This window comes from Pan troglodytes, chromosome 1 (genome assembly GCF_028858775.2).
Source record: "Pan troglodytes isolate AG18354 chromosome 1, NHGRI_mPanTro3-v2.0_pri, whole genome shotgun sequence".
Lineage (NCBI taxonomy): Eukaryota > Metazoa > Chordata > Mammalia > Primates > Hominidae > Pan > Pan troglodytes.
In genome coordinates this window covers 185,443,440-185,466,472 of record NC_072398.2, presented here as the reverse complement: position 1 = coordinate 185,466,472, position 23,033 = coordinate 185,443,440, and the positions used below count along the sequence as shown (strand labels likewise).

Here is a 23,033-nt window from a genome sequence, read left to right as displayed (position 1 = left end):
CGCCGCCGGGTTCAAAACTTCGGGTTGGTTTTGAAAGTCCGACTTTGGACTGGCTGCCGCAGCGCCACCTGGGAAACTGAGTTCGCCTCTTGCGAACACAACCGGCGATGGAGGCGGTGGAACTACCTTTCTCTAGAAGAGACACGTACATGCACACCCCCACCGTGTAGCTTGCCGGGAAACTGAGTCTTCCCGATTTCGTGTGGCTGTCTCCAAGGAGGAAACGAACTACGCATCCCAAGATGCATCGCGCATAGGCAATATGGTCCCGCTACTGGACCCATTTCCTACCTGGGAAATGGAGTCGAAGCTGACTCAAAACGTAACGGCCCAATTGTCCTTGAGACTTCATTCCCCAGCAAGCTCAGCGTGTAACGTGCGCTATGGAGCCGAAAGTCGCAGAGCTGAAGCAGAAGATCGAGGACACGCTATGTCCTTTTGGCTTCGAGGTTTACCCCTTCCAGGTTAGTTTATCCCTCCTGCTGTTCTAGGGCGAAATATATGATTGGCTTCGTTGCAACTGGCGTGAGGCCTCGGGAGCCTCTGATCCTCCTGGGTTCCTGCAGCCCAGTGTCCATGTGACAACAGGGACAGCGTTTCAGTGGGGGCTTGGGTTAAAAAGGTAGTGGTCGAGGCCGGGCATGGTGGCTCACGCCTGTAATCCCAGCACTTTGGGAGGCCGAGGCGGGCGGATCACCTGAGGTGAGGAGTTCGAGACCAGCCTGGCCAACATGGTGAAACCCCATCTCTACTAAAAATATAAAATTAGCCGGGCGTGGTGGTGCATGCCTGTAATCCCAGCTACTCGGGAGGCTGAGGCAGGACAATTGCTTGAACCCATGAGACGGAGGTTGCAGTGAGCCGAGATTGCGCCATTGCAGTCCAGCCTGAGCAACAAAGAGCGAAACTCCGTGTCAAAAAAAAAAAAAAAGTTGTCGCATGTTTAACCTTTTACCCCCATGTAATGCCGGATTCGTTAACGGGAGACACCATATGACCTGTAGCGTGTGTGGCTCAGATTGTCACCTATATAATTTACAAGAAGAAAGGGACCTGTGAGGCAAAGTCACCTTGGAACTTCCTAAAGGATTTAGGAGAGGGCAAAGCCTAGAAGGTTTGCATAGCTATCATTTAGGTCAGCTGAGGAAGGAAGGGCATTCCTGGTGATGAACTGGCAAACAATTGGCTGGTTTGTTCCCTCTACCAACAGAAGGATAATTCATGATATTTCCAGTCATCAGTGCTGGGCTGGGTAATGAAACTTTGTACACTTGCCTGGCACAGCAGTCTCAGCACCGCACCCCGACCCCCATTTACACAGTTACATTTCCCCACATCAGTGCCCTGTGCACTGAGCAGTTAAGTTATAAAGCTAAATCAGCTCAGCTTGAGCCCTTTGCCTGATGCTTAAGAGACTACCCACTTCCCATTCCTTCTGCTGAGTGGCTCACAGCAGTCCTGGGAGAGGATATAGAGGGAGAAGTAGGTTGGGTCTAGCTTGAGACTGGTCTTGCCAGAAAAAATGGAATTGAGCTATATATGAAAAGATAGATTGGAAGGAAGGAGGGTTATGTACATCCCAAATATCAGAAAAAGCTTGAGCAAAGGTGTGGAGATAGTGGTGTGGTGTTACCAAGTAAAAGGGCTTGATGCCTGATGTGCTGGAAGCTAATATTATGACACTGGGTTTTTGAGAAAACAAAAGCTATTTGTTGCAGATCGACCTTTAACTCTTTGAGACACCGTTTCAGTGGATGGCAGGTGTGTGGGAGAGTGAGAATGCCTATCTGGCAAGTTGAGTAGACCTGGGTATTAGGAGCTTTTGTACTGAACAAAGCCAACTGCAGCCCTGCCAGTCACCCTAGGCTCCTACCTCTCACCTCCCTACCCGCCCCCCCCCACATCCAATCAGCCACCAAGACCTACAAGACTGTCTACTGAATCTCCCAAATCCATTCCCTTGTATTCCACCCATCTATGCTGTGGTCCAGGCCACCATTTCTCACTTGGATTACTGTAATAACCTCCTTGCTGTAATTTTACCTCCAGTCCATCCTCCACACTGCAGCCAGTTTGATCTAAAAATGATCATGCTAGTTTACTCCTTAAATCTTCAGTGGCTCTTCACTGTCACCAAATTAAATCCATATTCCTTAAATTGGTATTCAAAGCCAATCAAAATCTCACTCCTATTGATCTCTCCAGCCTTCTCTCCCTCTGATTCCCTCTACAGACCCTTCACTTCCACCAAACTAGACAATTCTCAAATATACCCAGGAATTTTCTGCCAGTGTGTTTGCTTATGCTGTGACTTGTTTATTTTATTCTTTATTTATTTAGAGACAAAGTCTCACTCTGTCCTCCCGGCCGGAGTGCAGTGGTGCAATCATAGCTCACTGCAGCCTCAAACTCCTGGGCTCGAGTGATCCTCCCACTTTAGTCTCCCAAGTAGCTGACTCCAGGCATGCACCAACACTCAGGGTCTCACTTTGTTGCCCTGGCTGGTCTTGAACTCCTGGCCTCAAGTGATCCTCCTGCTTCGGCCAGCCACCCAAAGCACTGGGATTACAGGCATGAGTCACCGCACTCAGTCTGTGACCTCTTTTTAAAATACACACCAGTGAGTTTATGTCTTTTTTGGTGAAATATAAATAATAAATAAATGCACACCAGATTCTCCTCCCTACATCAACCTGACAGTTGACCAGTTGACTTTCTAGCCTTCAAGACTTAGCATCCAAGGAAGCCTTTTCTTTTCTTTTTTTTTTTTTTTTGAGATGGAGTTTCGCTCTTGTTGCCCAGGCTGGAGTGCAATGGTGCGATCTCAGCTCACCACAACCTCTGCCTCCTGGGTTCAAGTGATTCTCCTGCCTCAGCCTCCAGAGTAGGTAGGATTACAGGCATGTGCCAACATACCCGGCTAATTTTGTATTTTTTTTAGTAGAGACAGTTTCTCCATGTTGGTCAGGCTGGTCTTGAACTCCCGACCTCAGGTGATCTGCCTGCGTTGGCCTCCCAAAGTGCTGGAATTACAGGCATGAGCCACCATGCCCGGCCACAAGGAAGCCTTTTCTAATTTCAGAGGACCCTCATCTGACCCTGTCATTGCACTAGCTATAGTACAGTCATTTCTATTGTTCTTAGTGGTTCTGCCTATTAGAACTTTCTGCAGCCAGGCGTGGTGGTTCTCACCTATAATCCCAGCATTTTGGGAGGCCAAGGTGGGTAAATTACTGGAGGTCAGGGGTTCAAGACCAGCCTGGCTAACATGGTGAAATCCCGTCTCTACTAAAAATACAAAATTAGGTGGGCGTGGTGGTGTGCACCTGTAATCCCGGCTACTCGGGAGGCTGAAGCAGGAGAATCGCTTGAGCCCAGGAGGTGGAGGCTGTGGTGAGTCGAGATCACGCCATTGCACTCTAGCCTGGGCAAGAAGAAGAGCGAAACTCCATCTCAAAAATAATAATAATAATAACTCTCTAACTCTCTGCCTTTTTTTTTTTTTTTTTTTTTTGAGATGGAGTCTCACTCTGTTGCCCCGGCTGGAGTGCAATGGCATCATCTTGGCTCACTGCAACCTCTGGCTCCCAGCTTCAAGCGATTCTCCCGCCTCAGCCTCCTGAGTAGCTGAGATTTCTGCCTCTCTATTCTAAGTTCCCTGCCATATAATACATGAACCTATAATAGACATGAGGGGGAACAGACCTAACCACAACAGTCACATTATTAGTTGAGCACCGACACAGACTTCACTTATCTGTTACAGCAGTAAAACCAGCTACAATCAAACGAGTAATGGTCATCCCACTCTCTCCCATTAATGCACAACCCCAGGTAGCCTGTGTAGACCTGTGTCAAGTGTTCTGCACTATAAGTCAGAAATCCCCAGTAAGTGATGCCGGTATATACATAGCACTTTGTGTGAACAGCAGAAACCTCCACAACTACGTGATTTAGCAAGTTCATTGCAGGTTATGTTATGGGTCTTCGGTTTGGGCTTCTTGTGACATCTCTTCTCCATGTTCAGTGCGTGAATGTGGGTGTAGATGGTGTTACAGGTGAATCCAATTTCTTGGATGTCCAGGCCAAGTGGACAAAAGCAAATACTGTGTGTCCTAAAACTGAAAATAAAGTTTGCATTAATCACATATTTGCTTTGCTGATTGGTCAACCTCAAAAACACAGGCTTGCTGGCCGGGCACGAAGACTCAAGCCTGTAATCCCAGCACTTTAGGGAGGCGGAGGCGGGTGGATCATCTGAGGTCAGGAGTTCAAGACCAGCCTCGCCAACATGATGAAACCCCATCTCAACTAAAAATACAGAAAATGAGCCAGGTTTGCTGGCAGGCACCTGTAATCCCAGCTCCTCGGGAGGCTGAGGCAGAAGAATCACTTGAACCCAGGAGGCAGAGGTTGCAGTGAGCCAAGATCGCGCCACAAACTCCAGCCTGGGGAACAAGAGCAAAATTCCATCTCAAAAAAAAGAAACCAAACACAAGATTCCTGTTAGGGGTTTGTAGACTAATATGGTGTTGACCGTGGTAACAAGAAAGTCTGTCAAAAGCAGGAAAATCCCATCCTGGGCAACATAGGGAGACCCTGTCTCTACAACAAATTATTTTTTTGTTTTAATTAGCCAGCCAGGTGTGGTGGCTCACACCTGTGGTCCCAGCCACTCGGGAAGCTGAGGAGGGATGATTGCTTGAGGGAGGGAGGTTGAGGCTGCAGTGAGCTGTGATCACCTCACTGCACTCTAGCCTAGGTGACAAAGCAAGACTGTCTCAAAAAAAAGAAGCAGAAAAACCCCTGATGGGCTCAAGTCAGAGGTTAAGTACGTTTCTAGCCTCTTTGGTAGCATCAGTTCATCATTAACTGATAAAAATGGTTTTTTTGGCCTGGCACGGAAGCTCACGCCTGTAATCCTAGCACTTTGGGAGGCCAAGGTGGGCAGATCAGTTGAGGCCAGGAGTTCGAGACCAGCCTGGCCAACATGGCAAAACCCCATCTCTACTAAAAATACAAAAAATTAGCTAGGCCTGGTAGCACACGCCTGTTAATCCCTGCTACTTGGGAGACTGAGGCACAAGAATCACTTGGACCCAGGAGGCAGAGGTTGCAGTGAGAACATCATGCCACTGCACCCTAGCCCCAGGGCGACAGTGAGACTGTATACATTTAAAAAAAAAAAAAAAAAAAAAGGGCCGTTTTGTTTTTAAAGACAGGTTCTCGCCTGGCGTGGTGACTCACGCCTGTAATCCCAGCACTTTGGGAGGCCGATGCAGGTGGATCGTGAGGTCAAGAGATCGAGACCATCCTGGCCAACATGGTGAAACTCCATCTCTACTAAAAAATACAAAAATTAGCTGGGCGTAGTGATGCACGCCTGTAGTCCCAGCAACTTGGGAGGCTGAGACAGGAAAATCACTTGAACCCGGGAGGTGGAGATTGCAATAAGCCGAGGCTGCGCCATTGCACTCCAGCCTGGCGACAGAGTGAGAATCCGTCTCAAAAAATAAAATAAAATAAAATAAAATAATAAAGACAGGTTCTCACTCTGTTACCCAGGCTGGTCTAAAACTCTTGGCCCCAAGCAGTCCTCCTACCTCAGCCTCCCAAAGTGCTGGGATTGCAGGCATGAGCCACCGTGCCGAGCCTAAAAACAATATTTTAAGAAACTGCCTGGTCTGGGCCCGGTGGCTCATGCCTGTAATCTCAGCACTTTGGGAGGCCAAGTCAGGTGGATCACGAGGTCAGGAGATCGAGACCACCCTGGCCAACATGGTGAAACCTCATCTCTACTAAAAATACAAAAATTAGCCGGGCGTGGTGGCACGTGCCTGTAGTCCCAGCTACTCAGGAGGCTGAGGCAGGGGAATCACTTGAACCCGGGAGGCGGAGGTTGCAGTGAGCCTAGATCACGCCACTGCACTCTAACCTGGGCAACAGAGTGAGACTCTGTCTCAAAAAAAAAAAAAAAAAAAACTGCCTGTTCTCTCCAAATTCATCTCTAGAGTTAGGGTTATATAGCCTGGAACTATGATCTCGTCTTTTGATCTGTCTGTATGGAGATGCTCTGGATATAGTAAAATTTTAATCTATTATAACCCCTTGATCTTCAGTGAAGACATAGCTTGCTGCCACTGATAGTTTCCCCTGATGACATATCAAAAGGATAAAGTGCTGGTTGGGAAGAGACTGGTGGAACCACATCGTTTTGTGTCATTTGAGGATGAGTTGGACTGTGGCATGAACGGCATTGAGGGTTCAGGTGGCTTTCTCCCTCTCAGGCTTGGCTGCAGCAACATGCTTCTCCAGATTAACAATATTTTTCTGAACAACTGTCATGGCATCATATGTTGATTCTGCTTTGAGAAATCTCCGATCTTGTTTTTGTCTTAGAATGCCTTCAAGGTGTTGGACTTGGAGGGCAAGTGCGTTGACAGCCACTTTGACTGTTCCTATGCCCTCATGCACCTCAGTCAGTTGTGGATTTAGGAACTCTGCTCTGTGGGTCCTCGTTCCTGGGTTTTTAATTTTCTTTTATTATTATTTTTTGAGGCGGGGGTCTCACTCTGTTGCCCAGGCTGGAGTGCAGTGGCACGATCTTGTCTCATTGCAACCTCTGCCTACCGGGTTCAAGCAATTCTCCTGCCTCAGCCTCCTGAGTAGCTGCGATTACAGGTGAGTGCCACCATGCTTGTCTAATTTTTGTATTTCTAGTACAGGCAGGGTTTCACCATGTTGGCCAGGCTGGTCTCAAACTCCAGACCTTAGGTGATCCACCTGCCTCGGCCTCCCAAAGTGCTGGGATTATAGCTGTGAGTCACCACACCTGGCGGGGTTTTTCATTTTCATTGGTTCATTTGTAGTTGGATGAGGCCTGAAATTATTTGTTGTCAGTCAGTCCTTCAATAAATAAAATAATTCCCTGGGCCAGGCTCGGTGGCTCACGCCTATATAATCCCAGCACTTTGGAAGGCCGAGGCAGGTGGGTCCTAGCTGAGGCCAGGAGTTCGGAGACCAGCCTGGCCAACATGGCGAAACCCTGTCTCTACTAAAAATACAAAAACTAGCCAGGCGTGGTAGTGCACATCGTAATCCCAGCTGCTCGGGAGGCTGAGGCATGAGAATCACTTGAATCTGGGAGGCCAAAGTTGCAGTGGGCCAAGATCATGCCACTGCACTCCAGCCTGGGTGACAGAGCAAGACTCTGTCTCAAAAAATAGTGAATTCCCTGTCAAATTCAGTTGAGTTGCTCATAAAAATGCATCACATAGCATCAGTGAAAATTCACTGAATGAGTGAGATGGAGGCTGGGGCAAAAGTGTGAGGCCTGAAGGTTAAGGTGTGGGCCAGGCTGAGGCCTAGACTGGCCCTCTCCAGCCTGGCCTGAATTTTCTGTTTCAGGTGGCATGGTACAATGAACTCTTGCCTCCAGCCTTCCACCTACCGCTGCCAGGACCTACCCTGGCCTTCCTGGTACTCAGCACGCCTGCCATGTTTGACCGGGCCCTCAAGCCCTTCTTGCAGAGCTGCCACCTCCGAATGCTGACTGACCCAGTGGACCAGTGTGTGGCCTACCATCTGGGCCGTGTTAGAGAGGTGAGGAAGGCTCAGTTTTCCCCCAGCTCCCAAACCTACAGCTGCCTCCAGTTCCTCCACACTCAATGCAGGATCTAGACCTAGGGCTAGGAGCCACTTCAAAGGTGAAATGATACCCTAAAGCCAGGCTTGACATTCTGTGATCTTTCCTCATTCTGCCTTCTCACACACCCAGGTTCCACCACCCTCATCTAGCAGTCCCCCAGTGTGAAATTAGTCTCACTCACCCTACACTGATGGGCAACTATATGAACCTCAGACCAGGTTTTCCTTGGCCTCCAAGTGGAATAGGAATGAGTCCAACATTCCCCAGGCATTGCTTTGTCCTAGACCTGCAAGCTTTATGCTGTCCTTTTGAGGACAGAACAATATTCTCCCAACACACACTCACATACACACATAACTATGTACATACCCACTGGATCTCCCCAAAGCTGACCATGCCTTCCTTCACACCAGGTGTTATGTATTTCCCTTCAAACATGTGCCCTTCTGGAAATAACTATAACTATGTCCACACTGGAGCCTCCCAAGTTAAGGTCATGTTTTCCCTTCTGAGGACAGGACCATGTTCACACACACAAAACAAACTAGGGCTCCCTCGGACAAGGTCATAACTCCCCTCATGCTGACAGTACCCTCTATTTTGTCCACTGTTCCAGAGCCTCCCAGAGCTGCAGATAGAAATCATTGCTGACTACGAGGTGCACCCCAACCGACGCCCCAAGATCCTGGCCCAGACAGCAGCCCATGTGGCAGGGGCTGCTTACTACTACCAACGACAAGATGTGGAGGCTGACCCATGGGGGAACCAGGTGAGAGGGAAAATGTAAATAGAGGCTGAGATAGACTGGTAAAGGCCTCTCCCTACCAGGTCCCACATTCCTCAGCCTTCCCTGGATGGATGTGACACAACCCAGAACAAATTAGCTTTGTTCTGGATGGGAGGCAGTCCTGTCACATGCGGTTGTCTAACTGGGTACTCGTGAGATCAGAAAACTTAGTCTGCAGAACTGTCTTAGGATACAGGGGGCACAGCAGTGTTAAGACTAGTGGTGAGACTAGGAAGCCCAGCCCTTCCTTGTGCTCAGAATAGTTTATGAAAGGGTTTGCCAAGAAAAGGACAGAGGTTTACGTAGAGTCAGTGTACACTGCGTGGGAAGTGAACAGGCCTAGCTTGCAATGATGGCAGTTGACTTGGTGCCAAGGGGACCTCCATGACCTTGCTTTTCTTCACCCTCTCCCCAGCGCATATCAGGTGTGTGCATACACCCCCGATTTGGGGGCTGGTTTGCCATCCGAGGGGTAGTGCTGCTGCCAGGGATAGAGGTGCCAGATCTGCCACCCAGAAAACCTCATGACTGTGTACCTACAAGAGCTGACCGTATCGTCCTACTCGAAGGCTTCAATTTCCACTGGCGTGATTGGACTTACCGGGATGCTGTGACACCCCAGGAGCGCTACTCAGAAGAGCAGAAGGCCTACTTCTCCACTCCGCCTGCCCAACGATTGGCCCTATTGGGCTTGGCTCAGCCCTCAGAGAAGCCTAGTTCTCCCTCCCCGGACCTTCCCTTTACCACACCCGCCCCCAAGAAGCCTGGGAATCCCAGCAGAGCCCGGAGCTGGCTCAGCCCCAGGGTCTCACCACCTGCCTCCCCTGGCCCTTGATACCTTTCTCCCATGTAGACCCTGATTTACGGTGGTACTTGCTAGGACTTAATTGGCTTTGGCAAAGCAAAAGGTTTTGAGTACAAGATTACTATTTTTGATAATATAGTAGAGATCTTCCATGAAGGTAACAAGGCTCAAGGAAGTTAGGTTTGGCCAAGATAAAGGCCAGGGAACCAAAATTCCCATCTGCCTTCAAATGAGTTTTTTTTTTTTTTTTAGACAAGAGTCTTACTCTGTCACCTAGGCTGGAGTGCAGTGGCAGTCTCTACTCACTGCAACCTCTGCCTCCTGGGTTCAAGCAATTATCTGCCTCAGCCTCCTGAGTAGCTGGGATGTCAGGTGCCTGCCACTACACCTGGCTAATTTTTTGTATTTTTAGTAGAGATGGGGTTTCATCATATTGGCCAGGCTGGTCTTTAACTCCTGACCTCGTGATCCACCCATCTTGGCCTCCCAAAAGTCCTGGGATTACAGGAATGAGCCACCGCACCCAGCCAAGACTCTATCTGTTCCCATTTCTAAGCAGTGCCCCAAGATGTTGTTACAGGGCCTAAGGGGCAAATATCCTCTAAAGAGTACCTAGCAGCAGGGTGTGGTGGCTCCCGCCTGTAATCCCAGCACTCTGGGAGGCCGAGGCAGGTGGATCATGAGGTCGAGTTTGAGACCAGCCTGGCCAATACGGTGAAACCCCGTCTCTACTAAAAATGCAAAGTTAGCCGGGCATGGTAGCGCAGGCCTGTAGTCCCAGCTACTCAGGAGGCTGAGGCAGTAGAATCATTTGAACCAGGGAGGCAGAGATTGCAGTGAGCCGAGATTGCATGGCTGCACTCTAGCCTGGGTGACAGTGTGAGACTCTGTCTCAAAAAAAAAAAAAAAAAAAGTACCTACCTCAGGTAGGGACTGAATAAACACGTGTAAGGCACTTTGGAAAAATACCTGGCATATAGTAAGCAGTATGTTGGCCATTACCAAAGGCCCCGGGAATTCTGTACTGCTGCTCATGGGTGTAGTCGGTTCTAGAGGGGTGGGCAGGTGGGAGTAGCTGAGGAAGACAAGTGGCTGGAATGGCATCACATGATACACAGAAGTATCCTCAGTTCTGAATCTACCTTGGCCTCAAGGGCCCAGGAGAATAACTTTTCCCAGCTGACAGCCTCTCTGAGGACAATGACATATGAATGAGGATCAAAACGAGCTTTGGCCAGGCACTGTGGCGCTCACTTGTAATCCCACCATTTTGGGAGGCTGAGGCGGAGGACCGCCTGAGGCAAGGAATTCAGAACCACTCTGGGCAACATAATGACACTAAAAAAGACTATCTCTAATCAAGGCTAGAACCAAGGGAAGGCTAAGAATTGCCCAGTACTGTGCAACTACTGAAAGCCCTACCCAAGGCCACCAGCCTTGTCTTCCTCTTTCCTCTGTCAGTTCAAAAGGAACACAAACCTCCAGCTCTTTTACATAGCAGGTACCAGGCATTTATCAGAAGAGGCCAAGCTTCTGGTTCCCATGCAGCCCTTTGAATAGTGTGTCTAAACAAAAATAGGTGTCCAAGTAGTCACACTGAGACTTTAACTGGTAACCCAGCCTGTGGCGTCAGTCGCAGTGCTCTGGCCAACACTATAGCAGGGCTTATTCTTCTCCCTCATGTGTAGTGAAACAAAATGTAACACCTTGGGTTCATTCAGTTCCATTCCCTATGTCTACCTGTGTCAATATAATTCCCTGATTTGGAGGCAGCTCTCCTCATTTTCCCCAAAACAGGGAAAGCAAGGAGTAAATTCCTCTTAAAATCAAAAGCTAATAATATGCTTCCTAAAATAAAGACTCATCAAGGTCTCAGTTCAAGTTTAATACAAACTACAAAAGATTAATGGGTTGCTCTACTAATACATCATACAAACCAGTAGCCTGCCCACAACGCCAACTCAGGCCATTCCTACCAAAGGAAGAAAGGCTGGTCTCTCCACCCCCTGTAGAAAAGGCCTGCCTTGTAAGACACCACAATTCGGCTGAATCTGAAGTCTTGTGTTTTACTAATGGAAAAAAAAAAATACAGAAGAGGTTTTGTTCTCATGGCTGCCCACCGCAGCCTGGCACTATAACAGCCCAGCGCTCACTTCTGCTTGGAGAAATATTCTTTGCTCTTTTGGACATCAGGCTTGATGGTATCACTGCCAGGTTTCCAGCCAGCTGGGCACACTGCAAGAGAAAGGCACCACTAATTAATAACCTTCTCAATGGTATGCACCACCATTCTCCTATGGACAAAACCAGTTCTGCACCTGAACACTCAGATACCAGGAAACCTACCCCTGCAATCAGTCTAAGATCATTCACCCTTTTAGTATAAGCTAACCATTTTACAAACATATAATCATCACCACAGCCTTAAGATACTATCATGCCTAATTTATTCATGTAGCACTTGAAATTTAAATTTTCCACAAAAAAAGGCAAAGTTTAAATGATTTGCCAACACTCTCTAATCCTTAAGGGGAAAAAAAAGCTAAATAAACGACACACATAGGACTATGTAAACCCTTAACACTAAACTGTTTCTGACAGCCCTTCAGAGCTCTGAAGACAGCAAACTCAGTCTGCCTTCTCAGCATTCTTCTAACTCTACCAAACTGGATAGCCTGAACCTTATAAAGGATCCAGAACTTAACAGAAGCCCCCGCTTGTTTCATTAAGTAACTGCCATCTACCCCTTGGTAAGCAAAAGGCAGAGTTTGAAATTTTTCATAGATTTATACAGAAAGCACAGCCTTCAACCTTTTCCTGACAATGCCTAAGAATGTGCCTCAGGCTAGCCTGAAGAAAATGAGGCAAGGGGACTAATCTCTTATTTTTCTTTTTTCTTTTCTTTTCTTTTTTTTTTTGAGATGGAGTCTCCCTCTGTTGCCCAGGCTGGAGTACGGTGGCGCAATCTCCACCTCCGTCTCACTGCAACCTCAGTCTCCCGGGTTCAAGCGATTCTCCTGCATCAGCCTCCCAAATAGCTAGGATTACAGGCACCCACCACCACACCCGGCTAATTTTTGAGACAGTCTCACATTGTCGCCCAGGCTGGAGTGCAGTGGCGCGATCTCAGCTCACTGCAAGCTCCGCCTCCCGGGTTCATGCCATTCTCCTGCCTCAGCCTCCCGAGTAGCTGGGACTATACAAAAATAGTGGGGCGTGGTGGTGGACCTCTGTAGTCCTAGCTACTCAGGAGGCTGAGGCAAGAGAATCACTTGAACCCAGGAGGTGGAGGCTGCAGTGAGCTGAGATCACACCACTGCACTCCAGTCTGGGCGACAAAACAAGACTCTGTCTCAAAAAAAAAAAGTGTTTGGCATTCATTGGCTCTTAAATGGTACCTATTTAAGAGGCTGTACATGTTCCAGTGGGATGGGAAGCAGCAGAGACCAACAGAGTCTGAAGAAGCAAGCTTCTGAGTTATGAAAGCCTGGGTTCAGGAGACTAACCTATATGTAGGTTCCTAGGAAAGTCCAGTTAAAGGGCCTACTTTGCCACTGCCGCCTCCTTCTTAATGCTGAACCTCATCTCCCACAAGGGGGCAGTCTCAGCAGGTGTCAGCTGAGCCATGTGTCATCTGTCCAGGCTAACTGCCCACACATCCTTCTGCAAAGGGTACCTCTTGGTTATCAGTGCTCACTGATCCCTATATAATCAGACTCTAATCCCTGTAAAAAGATTACTTGGTGCTAGCCAAGCTAGCACCTTTGGGTCTTCCCAAACATACACCACTAATCCAGACTCTAATAACTTCATTTCCTTTAAATCACAAGATCAGAGCTGAAATAGGCCTTAGAAAGCTAGTCTGGGCTGGGTGCAATGGCTCAGGGGAGGCGGAGGTTGCAGTGAGCCAAGACTGCGCCACTGACTCCAGCCTGGGCAACAGAGCAAGACTCCATCTTGCAAAAAATAAATAAATAAATAAATAAATAAATAAATAAATAAAAATATGAACTATATGGATTAACCTCTTCTCTCAATAAAGTTATTTAAAAAATGGCATGCTTTATCTCTAGACGTGATTCCCAACCATTTTGTTTTGCCCTAATACATCTGTGAGATCATCCTACATTCAGTAAGTTAGATCTTTGGGAGTGACTGATTCTAAATGAGCAGGACAGAAGAGAGGAGTATGTATACTTTGAATAAAAAGCCTTTATATTCTCCTTCCCAAGCTTTTCCATTACCCTCACCCTCACAACACACTGTAATCCAGGGGCTTCAATTTATGAAGAGAGATACCCATTTTCTTATTTGGCAGCTTCTGTTCCTACTATCTTTCCCATTCTACCACTGTGGGGAAAAGAGAGATCAGATTGTTACTGTCTCTGTGTACAAAGAAGTAGACATAGGAGACTCCATTTTGTTCTGTACTAAGAAAAATTCTTCTGCCTTGAGATGCTGTTAATCTGTAACCTTACCCCCAACCCTGTGCTCCCTGAAACATGTGCTGTGTCAACTCAGGGTTAAATGGATTAAGGGCTGTGCAAGATATGCTTTGTTAAACAAATGCTTGAAGGCAGCATGCTTGTTTTAAGAGTCATCACCACTCCCTAATCTCAAGTATCCGGGGACACAAACACTGCGGAAGGCCACAGGGACCTCTGCCTAGGAAACCCAGGTATTGTCCAAGGTTTCTCCCCATGTGATAGTCTGAAATATGGCCTCGTGGGAAGGGAAAGACCTGACCGGGGTCCCCCGGCCTGACACCCTGTGCTAAGGAGGATTAGTAAAAGAGGAAGGAACGCCTCTTTGCAGTTGAGACAAGAGGAAGGTATCTGTCTCCAGCCAGTCCCTGGGCAATGGAATGTCTCAGTATAAAACCCAATTGTATGTTCCATCTACCGAGATAGGGGAAAACCGCCTTACAGCTGGAGGTGGGACATGCGGGCAGCAATACTGCTCTTTAAGGCATTGAGATGTTTATGTGTATGCACATCTAAAGCACAGCACTTAATTCTTTACCTTGTTCATGATGCAGAGACCTTTGTTCACGTGTTTATCTGCTGACCTTCTCTCCACTATTATCCTATGACCCTGCCACATCCCCCTCTCCGAGAAACACCCAAGAATGATCAATAAATACTAAGGGAACTCAGAGGCCGGCGGGATCCTCTGTATGCTGAACACTGGTCCCCTGGGCCCCCTTATTTCTTTCTCTATACTTTGTCTACGTGTCTTTTTCCAAGTCTCTCATTCCACCTAACGAGAAACACCCACAGGTGTGGAGGGGCAACCCACCCCTTCATACCACCACTCTGTTGTCCTGTTATCAGACAGATGGCTTACCTTCCCCATGTTTGTCAGTGAACTGGAAGGCCTGAACTAGTCTCAAAGTCTCATCCACAGAGCGGCCAACAGGGAGGTCATTTACAGTGATCTGCCGAAGAATACCCTTATCATCAATGATAAAAAGGCCCCTGGGAAAAGAGATGAAAGGAAAAGTAATACAGGTTTAGAGATGTGCTTTGTTAGAATACAGAGGCTTGAAGCCTGAAGGAAATGGACTGGTCTCCACATTCCTACTGGCCTGGCCTTAGTGAGGAGGCCCCTGCATAAAGGAATGAAATGACAAGGAGTCTCTACAGATCAGGGCTCTAGATCTCTCCAAATAAAAGGCTTTCAGCCAACTGGATACTTGTCCTGATGACATACCTGAACGAGATGCCTTCGTCAGCCTTTAAGACCCCATAATCCTGAGCAATGGTGCGCTTCGGGTCTGATACCAAAGGAATGTTCATGGGTCCCAGTCCTCCTTGTTTCTTAGGTGTATTGACCCTATGGCAAAAGGCAAACATACAGTTACATTCAAACTCTTGACTTAACTGTACCCATTCCTCTTTCCCCTTTCCCATATTCCTAACCTAACTTTCCAAAAAGACTGTTTTTTTTCCCGTTTTCCAGCAATAAAGTGAATGCTGAGAACAGTTAAGGTAGGTCACTAGGGTACACTCAACTGCAATTGAAGCTGCTTCTTCTCTGCTGCCAGGTCATGAGAGCAATAAGAGGAAGTCAGACTTTGCACTCCCTTCAATGAGAAGGCAATACTTGAAAGTCTATTGCCAAAGCTTCCCAGTTGCTGTTTTAAAAGTTCACATGCCAGCCAGGTGCAGTGGCTCACACCTGTAATCCCAGCACTTTGGGAGGCTGAGGTGGGCAGATCACGAGGTCAGGAGATCAAGACCATCCTGGCTAACACGGTGAAACACCATCTCTACTGAAAATACAAAAAATTAGCCGGGTATGGTGGCAGGCGCCTGTAGTCCCAGCTACTCAGGAGGCTGAGGCAGGAGAATGGCGTGAAACTGGGAGGCAGAGCTTGAAGTGAGCGGAGATCACACCACTGCACTCCAGCCTGGGCGACAAAGCGAGACTCCATCTCAAAAAAAAAAAAAAAAAAAAAAAAGTTCACATGCCAAATAGACCAAGAGATTTACCATGCTAGATGACAGAAGTGAGAATCCACAGAAGCACCAATCACTTGGCAGTTGAGTTTCTTAAATTCTTCTGCCCTATCACTGAAAGCAATGATCTCCGTAGGGCACACAAAGGTGAAGTCAAGAGGGTAAAAGAAGAACACAACATATTTTCCTGGGGGAAAAATCGGAGTCATGGTTAGCATTCGACACAGACTTCCTTGCTTTATATTTTTCTATACAAAAAGAAGCAAGTTGATGGCTGACACAATAACCACTAACTGCCAAGATGCTCAATACAGATGTCTCCTAGAAGCTACTTTTAGAACCTGGTGCATTAGGAATACCTGAATGAAAAAAACTTCCAATCCCATACTTTATTCTCCTGCCTCCATGTCATAGCTACCAATACAGAGTAAACACTGTTCAGTCTAATTTTGATCTTTTCTGAGTGGCTAAAATTAACATAAACACCAAGTTCTCCAACACCAAGTTCTCCAAAGATAGCAAAGCAAGGATGCACTTATAAGCATGGCCTAATGCCAATGCTTAACAATACTCAGAGAAAGCTGAATTGCAGTACTCCTCTGCTGTAGAGATAAGACACCAATAAGAAGTCAGAGCCTTTGCACTTCTCCCGTGATGAACCATAGTAATGGAAGAAGCATAGTTTAAGTGATCACATGTGTTCCTAACGTGCCTGACAGGACAGGAAAAATTTTAAGCCAGGCACAGTGGTGCGTGTCTGTAGTCCCAGCTACTTGGGAGGCTGAGGTGGGAGGATCCCTTGACCCCAGGAGTTTGAGGCCAGCCTGGGCAACACAGCAAGACTGTCTCAAAACAACAGAAATATATATATACATATACACAGAGAGAGAGAGAGAGAAAGAGGGAGACAGAGAGAGACAGAAAAGACAAAAGTACTAGTGAGTAACAGAACTTCTAGCTGCAATTTTAATGAAGTCACTGGGATTAACCACTGAAATAACAGATCTTCAAACTGGCCAGGCAGCCTTCTCGCCACACCCACCAGGCTTAAATACTAGAACAATTCCAAATATTCACTCATTTCCAGGTAGCAGCAATGTTTGAAAAGTCAAACAGGCTGGGAGTGGTGGCATGGTGGCTGACGTCTGTAATCCCAGCAGTTTGGGAGGCAGTTTGGGAGGCCGAGGTGGGTGGATCACCTGAGGTCAGGAGTTCAAGACCAGGCTGACCAACATGGTAAAACGTGTCTCTACTAAAAATACAAAAATTAGCTGGGTGTGATAGCGGAGGCCTGAAATCTCAGCTACTGGGGAGGCTGAGCCAGGAGAATCGCTTGAACCGGGGAGATGGAGGTCACAGTGACCTGAGATCATGCCACTGCACTACAGCCTGTGCGACAAGATCAAAATTCCACCTCAAAAAAAAAAAAAAAAAAAAAAAAAGCCAAACAAGCAGCCCTTTTTGACATTTACCACTTTGCAGTATCACTGGAAACTAACTCATCTAAACAACCCCTCCAGGGCTTTGCCTAACAAGCACTTTGGGGCCTCAGCAGGTCAAGCTCTGGAGGGCAGAGAGCAGCTCCTCCTAGACCTCCTGCTTATACCCCTGGGCCCAGGTCACCTCCCTATGGTACAACTTATCTTGTTTGCTGGGAGAAGCCCCAAGAACAAAGTGTGATTATGTCAGGAAACCTAGTCAAATGTTCTACCAAAAACTAACTCCAGGAACTAATGCTACACCACTGAGAAAAGGACACTTGACACCTGAGTTTCAGGTTAGCATTCTAAGGAATCTATATCCTCAACTGTCCCAGGAGATCGAGCTGCTCTGGGACTACAAGGTAAAGAAAGGAGGAGCCTCAACAGAACTTGCCAAGTGTCTGCATGAAACTATGACAACAGAGGCCGCGCGCAGTGGCTCACGCCTGTAATCCCAGAACTTTGGGAGGCCAAGGCAGGCGGATCACAAGGTCAGGAGATCGAGACCATCCTAGCAAACATGGTGAAACCCCGTCTCTACTAAAAATACAAAAAAATTAGCCAAGCATGGTTGCGGGCGCCTGTAGTCCCAGCTACTCAGGAGGCTGAGGCCTGAGAATGGCATGAACCCAGAAGGCGGAGCTTGCAGTGAGCTGAGATCGCACCACTGCACTCTAGCCTGGGCGACAAAGCAAGACTCCGTCTCAAAAAAAAAAAAAAAAAAAAAAAAACTATGACAACAGAAAGGAGAGTTGTTCCATCTGTAATATCAACTCTCCTCTGGGGTCAAAACAGGCAAGGGAAAGTGCCTAGCCCTCAGCCTAATATTAACAGCTGTGATATATACGTGACCCAAACAAACTGACGAGCAGTGTCACAGCTCCAGAGATTTGAGTGAGCTCTGAGACTTTAAATGTAGAATGTCTCTTATAACAAGAGATAATGAGTATTTCTCCAATAATAAAATAGAGGAGGGCCAGATGCAGTGGCTCACACCTGTTATCCCAGCACTTTGAAAGGCTAGGGCAGGCAGAGGGCTTGAGCCCAGGAGTTGGAGACCAGCCTGGGCAACATGGCGCCCAGCTCTACAAAAAGTACAAAAATTAAGCCAGGCGTGGTGGCTCATGCCTGTAATCCCAGCATTTTGGGACGCCGAAGTGGGCGGATCATCTGAGGTCAGGAGTTCGAGACCAGCCTGACCACCATGGAGAAACCCCATCTCTACTAAAAATACAAAAAAAAATTAGCCAGGCATGATGGCGCATGCCTGTAATCCCAGCTACTCGGGAGGCTGAGACAGGAGAATTGCTTGAACCTGGGCAGTGGAGGTTGTGGTGAGCCGAGATCGCGCCATTGCACTCCAGCCTGGGCAACAAGAGCAAAACTCCATCTCAAAAAAAAAAAAAGGTACAAAAATTAGCCAGGCATGGCAGCATGCCCCTACAGTCCCAGCTACTTGGGAGGCTGAGGTAGGAGGACCACCTGAGCCCAGAGAGGTAGAGGCTGCAGTGAGCCATGACTGCGCCACTGCACTCCAGCCTGGGTGACAGAATGAGACCCTGTCTCAAAAATAAAAATAACGAAAGAAAATAGACGAGGAATACTGAAAAGATAATTGAGCTAGTATGTCCAGACATAATGAAGCATGTAGTTTCTCCAGAAGTGGTTTGGTCCTAGGATATATACCCTGTAATCACTTGATAATCACCACTTCAACATGAAGGTAACAACCTAAATACTTCTTCCTAGGAGACAAAACATTTTACAGTCAAACAACATTGACACAAATCTAACAAGCCACCCCTAGAATATAAAATAACTCCATCTCAATGAGCCCAGTGTTAATTCTCTCACCTTTGTAGTCAGACAGGCTGATATCTTTAAACTGACCATCTGGCATAACAGCTGTGGCTTTGAAGTTGGGGGCAGGGTGCCCAATTTTAGCATTTCCTGAAGACATCTTCCTATCAGCTAGAAATAACAGAAATGAATTAGAAACAAGCCTTAATTTTCTACATAACCAGCAGCCTTCACCTACTTAAAGAGACTTAGCTGTAAACAATCAAGGCATTGTCCAGTGTCCCTGAATACATTAAATGTTGTTTTAGTAAGAAGCTCCAGCCAGCAGTCAAGGGTCACAGTCTGAGCTTTCCAACTTTTGGAACGAAACAAGTCTCTGAATCTCAGCCTTTGTTTTCATTTAAAAACAGCAAGGCAATTTCTTTATATACTGAGATAACCTCTCATTCTTTCTGAACCATAATTAGTGCAGTGGCATCTTATTCATTATACAGAAGCAGAGAGAGAGGCAGATGAAGACTCTCAAACCAGAATCCAAATGCACAATGCCACAAACACTTTTGTTTGGCTCCCCAAAAGTCACGTTGACCTTTCCCATCACTGTGCCTCCACCTGCCTTCATAACATCAGAAGCATATTTGACTTTTCTCCAGGTAGCTTTGTCCAAGACAGCACACAACCTATAACTAATTCAACTTGTTTTATTTGTTTTTGTTTTTGTTTTTTTTGACGGAGTTTCGCTCTTGGGGCCCAGGCTGGAATGCAATGGCGTTATCTCGGCTCACTGCAACCTCCACCTCTCAGGTTCAAGTGATTCTCCTGCCTCAGCCTCCATAGTAGCTGGGATTACTGGCGCAGGCCACCACACCCGGCTAATTTTTTTGTACTTCTATTAGAGACGGGATTTCTCCATGTTGGTCAGGCTAGTCTCAAACTCCTCACCTCAGATGATTGCCTAACTCAGTCTCCCAAAATGCTGGGATTACAGGCGTGAGCCACCGCGCCCTTCCAGTCAGTCCAACTTTTAAGAGGCAAGACCACTGGGCGCAGTGTCTCACACCTGTAATCCCTGCACTTTGAGAGGCTCAGGCGGGCGGATCACCGGGTCAGGAGTTCGAGACCAGTCTGGCCAACATGGTGAAACTCCGTCTCTACTAAAAACACAAAAATTAGTCGGGCGTGGTGGTGCATGCCTGTAATCACAACTACTCAGGAGGCTGAAGCAGGAGAATCGCTTGAACCCGGGAGGCAGAGGTTGCAGTAAACTGAGATCGCGCCACTGCACTCCAGCCTGGGCAACAGAGTGAGACTCTGTCTCAAAAAAAAAAAAAAAAGAGGCAAGACCAAGATATTGATTGGCATCTGCTTAATTTCAAATCTTTAGGTATTGTGTAAGCCCTAGAATTCCCTTCACAAATGGGTTCCTGACTTTGGGGCTAATATCCCAGGGCGAAAACAAGTATAAGAATCAATTTACTGCTGAAAAGGAAGGTTGCGCTGGATTCACCCAGATCAACACCAAGATTAGTATTGAGATCTTGGCCAAGCGCTGTGGCTCAAGCCTGTAATCCCAGCACTTTGGGAGGCCGAGGCAGGCAGATCACCTGAGGTCAGAAGTTCGAGACCAACCTGGCCATCATAGTGAAACCCCATCTCTAACAAAAATACAAAAAATTAGCCGGGGGTGGTGGCACGCGCCTGCAGTCCCAGCTACTCGGGAGGCTGAGGCAGGAGAATGGCGTGAACCCGGGAGGCGGAGGCTGCAGTGAGCCGAGATCGGGCCACTGCACTCCAGCCTGGGCGACAGAGCGAGACTCCGTCTAAAAAAAAAAATACAAAAATTAGCCGGGGCTTGGTGGCACAAGCCTGTAATCCCAGCTACTCCTAAGGCTGAGGCAGGAGAATTGCTTGAGTTCGGGAGACAGAGGTTGCAGTAAGCCGAGACCGCGCCACTGCACTCCAGCCTGGCCGACAGAGCGAGACTCTAGCTCAAAAAACAGAGATTTAACCCACTAAGCCGCGGTCTGAAAGCTTTTCCAAGTCCCAAAGTTCTTAGTTCACAATACCACAAGCAAAAGAAATTTTGTAAGCATGGATCTTAGCAAACTTTTAACTGTTTTTTAAAAAGTCCTTAACACCTTTAACGACAAAAAACAAAAACCAAAAACTAAGGCATGCTGCAACTTGGTGCCCCCAAATGGCCTTCTCGTCCAATCCTTCTTTCCCAGGTGGCCCCCAAGTACAAAACCCAACCAATTCGGGGTAAAGGCTGCTGGGATTCAGGCCGGCGCCAGGCCCCTTCAGGGGATCTGCCCAGCGTAGAGGGCCACATCCCTAAACCCCACTTCAGGTACCCCCTGTCCCTCCCCAGCACTGGAGAAAGCACCAGCAGAGAGAGTGCTTCAGCGGGGACATTTGGGCTCATCGCTAACTCCATTCCACGTACAGGAAAATAAAGACGGGGAAAGGGTACCCGAAGCTCCGCAGCTAGTCAAGGCTCAGGACCCGGAACAGCCAAATACATAGAGGCTGTCTTCTACAGTCACGAGTCCGGATACAGGTCCATTCCAGAAGCTTCCCGAACCCACCCCGTCCGGCAGGAGGCTAGTCTCGGAGACCCCCACCACCAGCCCGCCCAGACGCCGCGCCACGTGCTCGAGTTGCCGGGGGAAGACTCGACTCGAGTCCACGCTAGCCTTGGGGTTCAACCAGGTTCCCGCACCTACGTGGGGGGCCCACGAGAGGGGTATGCGCAGCGCTCAAGCGGTCTCGGACTCCGGGCCTCCCCCGGCTGCCTCACGCATCACAGCACCCCCACCCGAGCGCGGGCGGGCCCCGGACAGGAGGAGGAAGAGGCAACAGGCAAGAAGGGCGCGCCGCGCCTCACTCCGCAGGGGCCGCACTGCCCACACTCACCAGTCCCAACACAAGTCGCAGAAACTAACCACCGACACCAGGCAAGAACAAGACGCGCAAGAGCTCCCCGGGGCGCTGCCTTTATAGCCAGTAGGGCTCTCGCGAGAGTCGGAACGGACGGGGGTGCCGGAGGAGGAGAGAGAGGAGGGGGATGTGGCCCGAGCCCCGCCCGGCGCGCCCCGCCAGAATGACTCGGCGCTTTCCCTCGTTGGGGCGGGTGCGGAAAAATACTAATACCCCACCCTGTTGCGGATGGCTGAGGTTGGAATGAGGTGCCCTTGTGGCCGCTCCCGAACCCGAACGCTTAGGTTAATCCTAGATCTCTGCGGAAAACCAGGATTCTCTTTACTTCCAGGACCACTACGCACTGTGCCCTCAATGCCCAAACTGGAGTAAGCGTCTTAGCTGCTGCCCATGGAGGACCACGTCTAACCACACCAAGCCATGAGAACTGTCTATCCAAATATTTCTTAAGTTCGCAGCCTTAACCCCAGCGCAGATCCTCAGTAATCCTCATGGCTTAGATAGCTTCCTTCATTGTTCTCTTTAATTACAGGGTTGCTGCTTTCTGTTGTAAAGGAAAATAAAATATCAGGACTCCTAAACTTACGCCAAAGGGAAAGTTCATCTTGGGAGGCTGACTCAGTTACACGACCATCCTCTCCCCGGATGAATAATTTGACTTTACAATCTTGAGTCAAAACATTACACATTAGCCAGACCCACACGGTAAGGCAAAAGGCCTCAGACATTTCCTGATGACTACCCCCCACAAACACACATACACAAAATCATAATTAATTATTTGCTCCCCTGGAAACCTTTAAAGTATGTAGCCTCCCATAAAACAAGGACGTGTCAATTGCAACTAGTTCCTAAAAATAAAGTCTAGTTCCTAAAACTAAAGTTTGTTCTATTCCACATTTTTTTGAGACGGAGTCTCACTCACCCTGTCGCCCAGGCTGTAGTGCAGGGGCACGGTGTTGGCTTACTGCAACCTCCACCTCCCGGGCTCAAGCGATTCTCCCGCCTCACCTCCGGAGTGTCTGGGACTACAGGCACGCACCACCACGCCCAGCTAATTTTTTGTATTTTTAGTAGAGACGAGGTTTCATCATGTTGGCTAGGCTGGTCT

The 23,033-nt window shown here is 48.0% G+C and overlaps 2 protein-coding genes across 7 annotated transcripts; one reads left to right on the top strand and one right to left on the bottom strand.

Annotated features, from left to right (window-relative positions):
• The first annotated feature begins 84 nt into the window (after positions 1-84).
• MMACHC (metabolism of cobalamin associated C) lies at positions 85-11,115 on the top strand. Of its 2 annotated transcripts, none has more exons than XM_024345381.3 (4): positions 85-464; positions 7,357-7,602; positions 8,265-8,417; positions 8,851-11,115. In XM_024345381.3, exons 2-4 carry the CDS (start codon positions 7,498-7,500, stop codon positions 9,268-9,270), a joined length of 678 nt encoding a protein of 225 aa, XP_024201149.1. In that variant the 5' UTR covers positions 85-464; positions 7,357-7,497; the 3' UTR covers positions 9,271-11,115. The 2 variants fall into 2 exon arrangements, with proteins under 2 accessions (XP_024201149.1, XP_524565.2); XM_524565.8 differs by having other exon boundaries at positions 181-464; positions 7,408-7,602.
• On the bottom strand, positions 11,111-22,960 carry PRDX1 (peroxiredoxin 1). Of its 5 annotated transcripts, none has more exons than XM_001156568.8 (6): positions 22,848-22,960; positions 19,037-19,153; positions 15,735-15,888; positions 14,953-15,075; positions 14,587-14,717; positions 11,111-11,475 (listed from the first exon to the last, which is right to left on the bottom strand). In XM_001156568.8, exons 2-6 carry the CDS (start codon positions 19,140-19,142, stop codon positions 11,390-11,392), a joined length of 600 nt encoding a protein of 199 aa, XP_001156568.1. In that variant the 5' UTR covers positions 19,143-19,153; positions 22,848-22,960; the 3' UTR covers positions 11,111-11,389. The 5 variants fall into 5 exon arrangements, with proteins under 5 accessions (XP_001156568.1, XP_003308110.1, XP_054538589.1 ...); XM_003308062.7 differs by lacking the exon at positions 22,848-22,960 and adding an exon at positions 21,899-22,014; XM_054682614.2 differs by lacking the exon at positions 22,848-22,960 and adding an exon at positions 21,709-21,842.
• Positions 22,961-23,033: the final 73 nt, after the last annotated feature.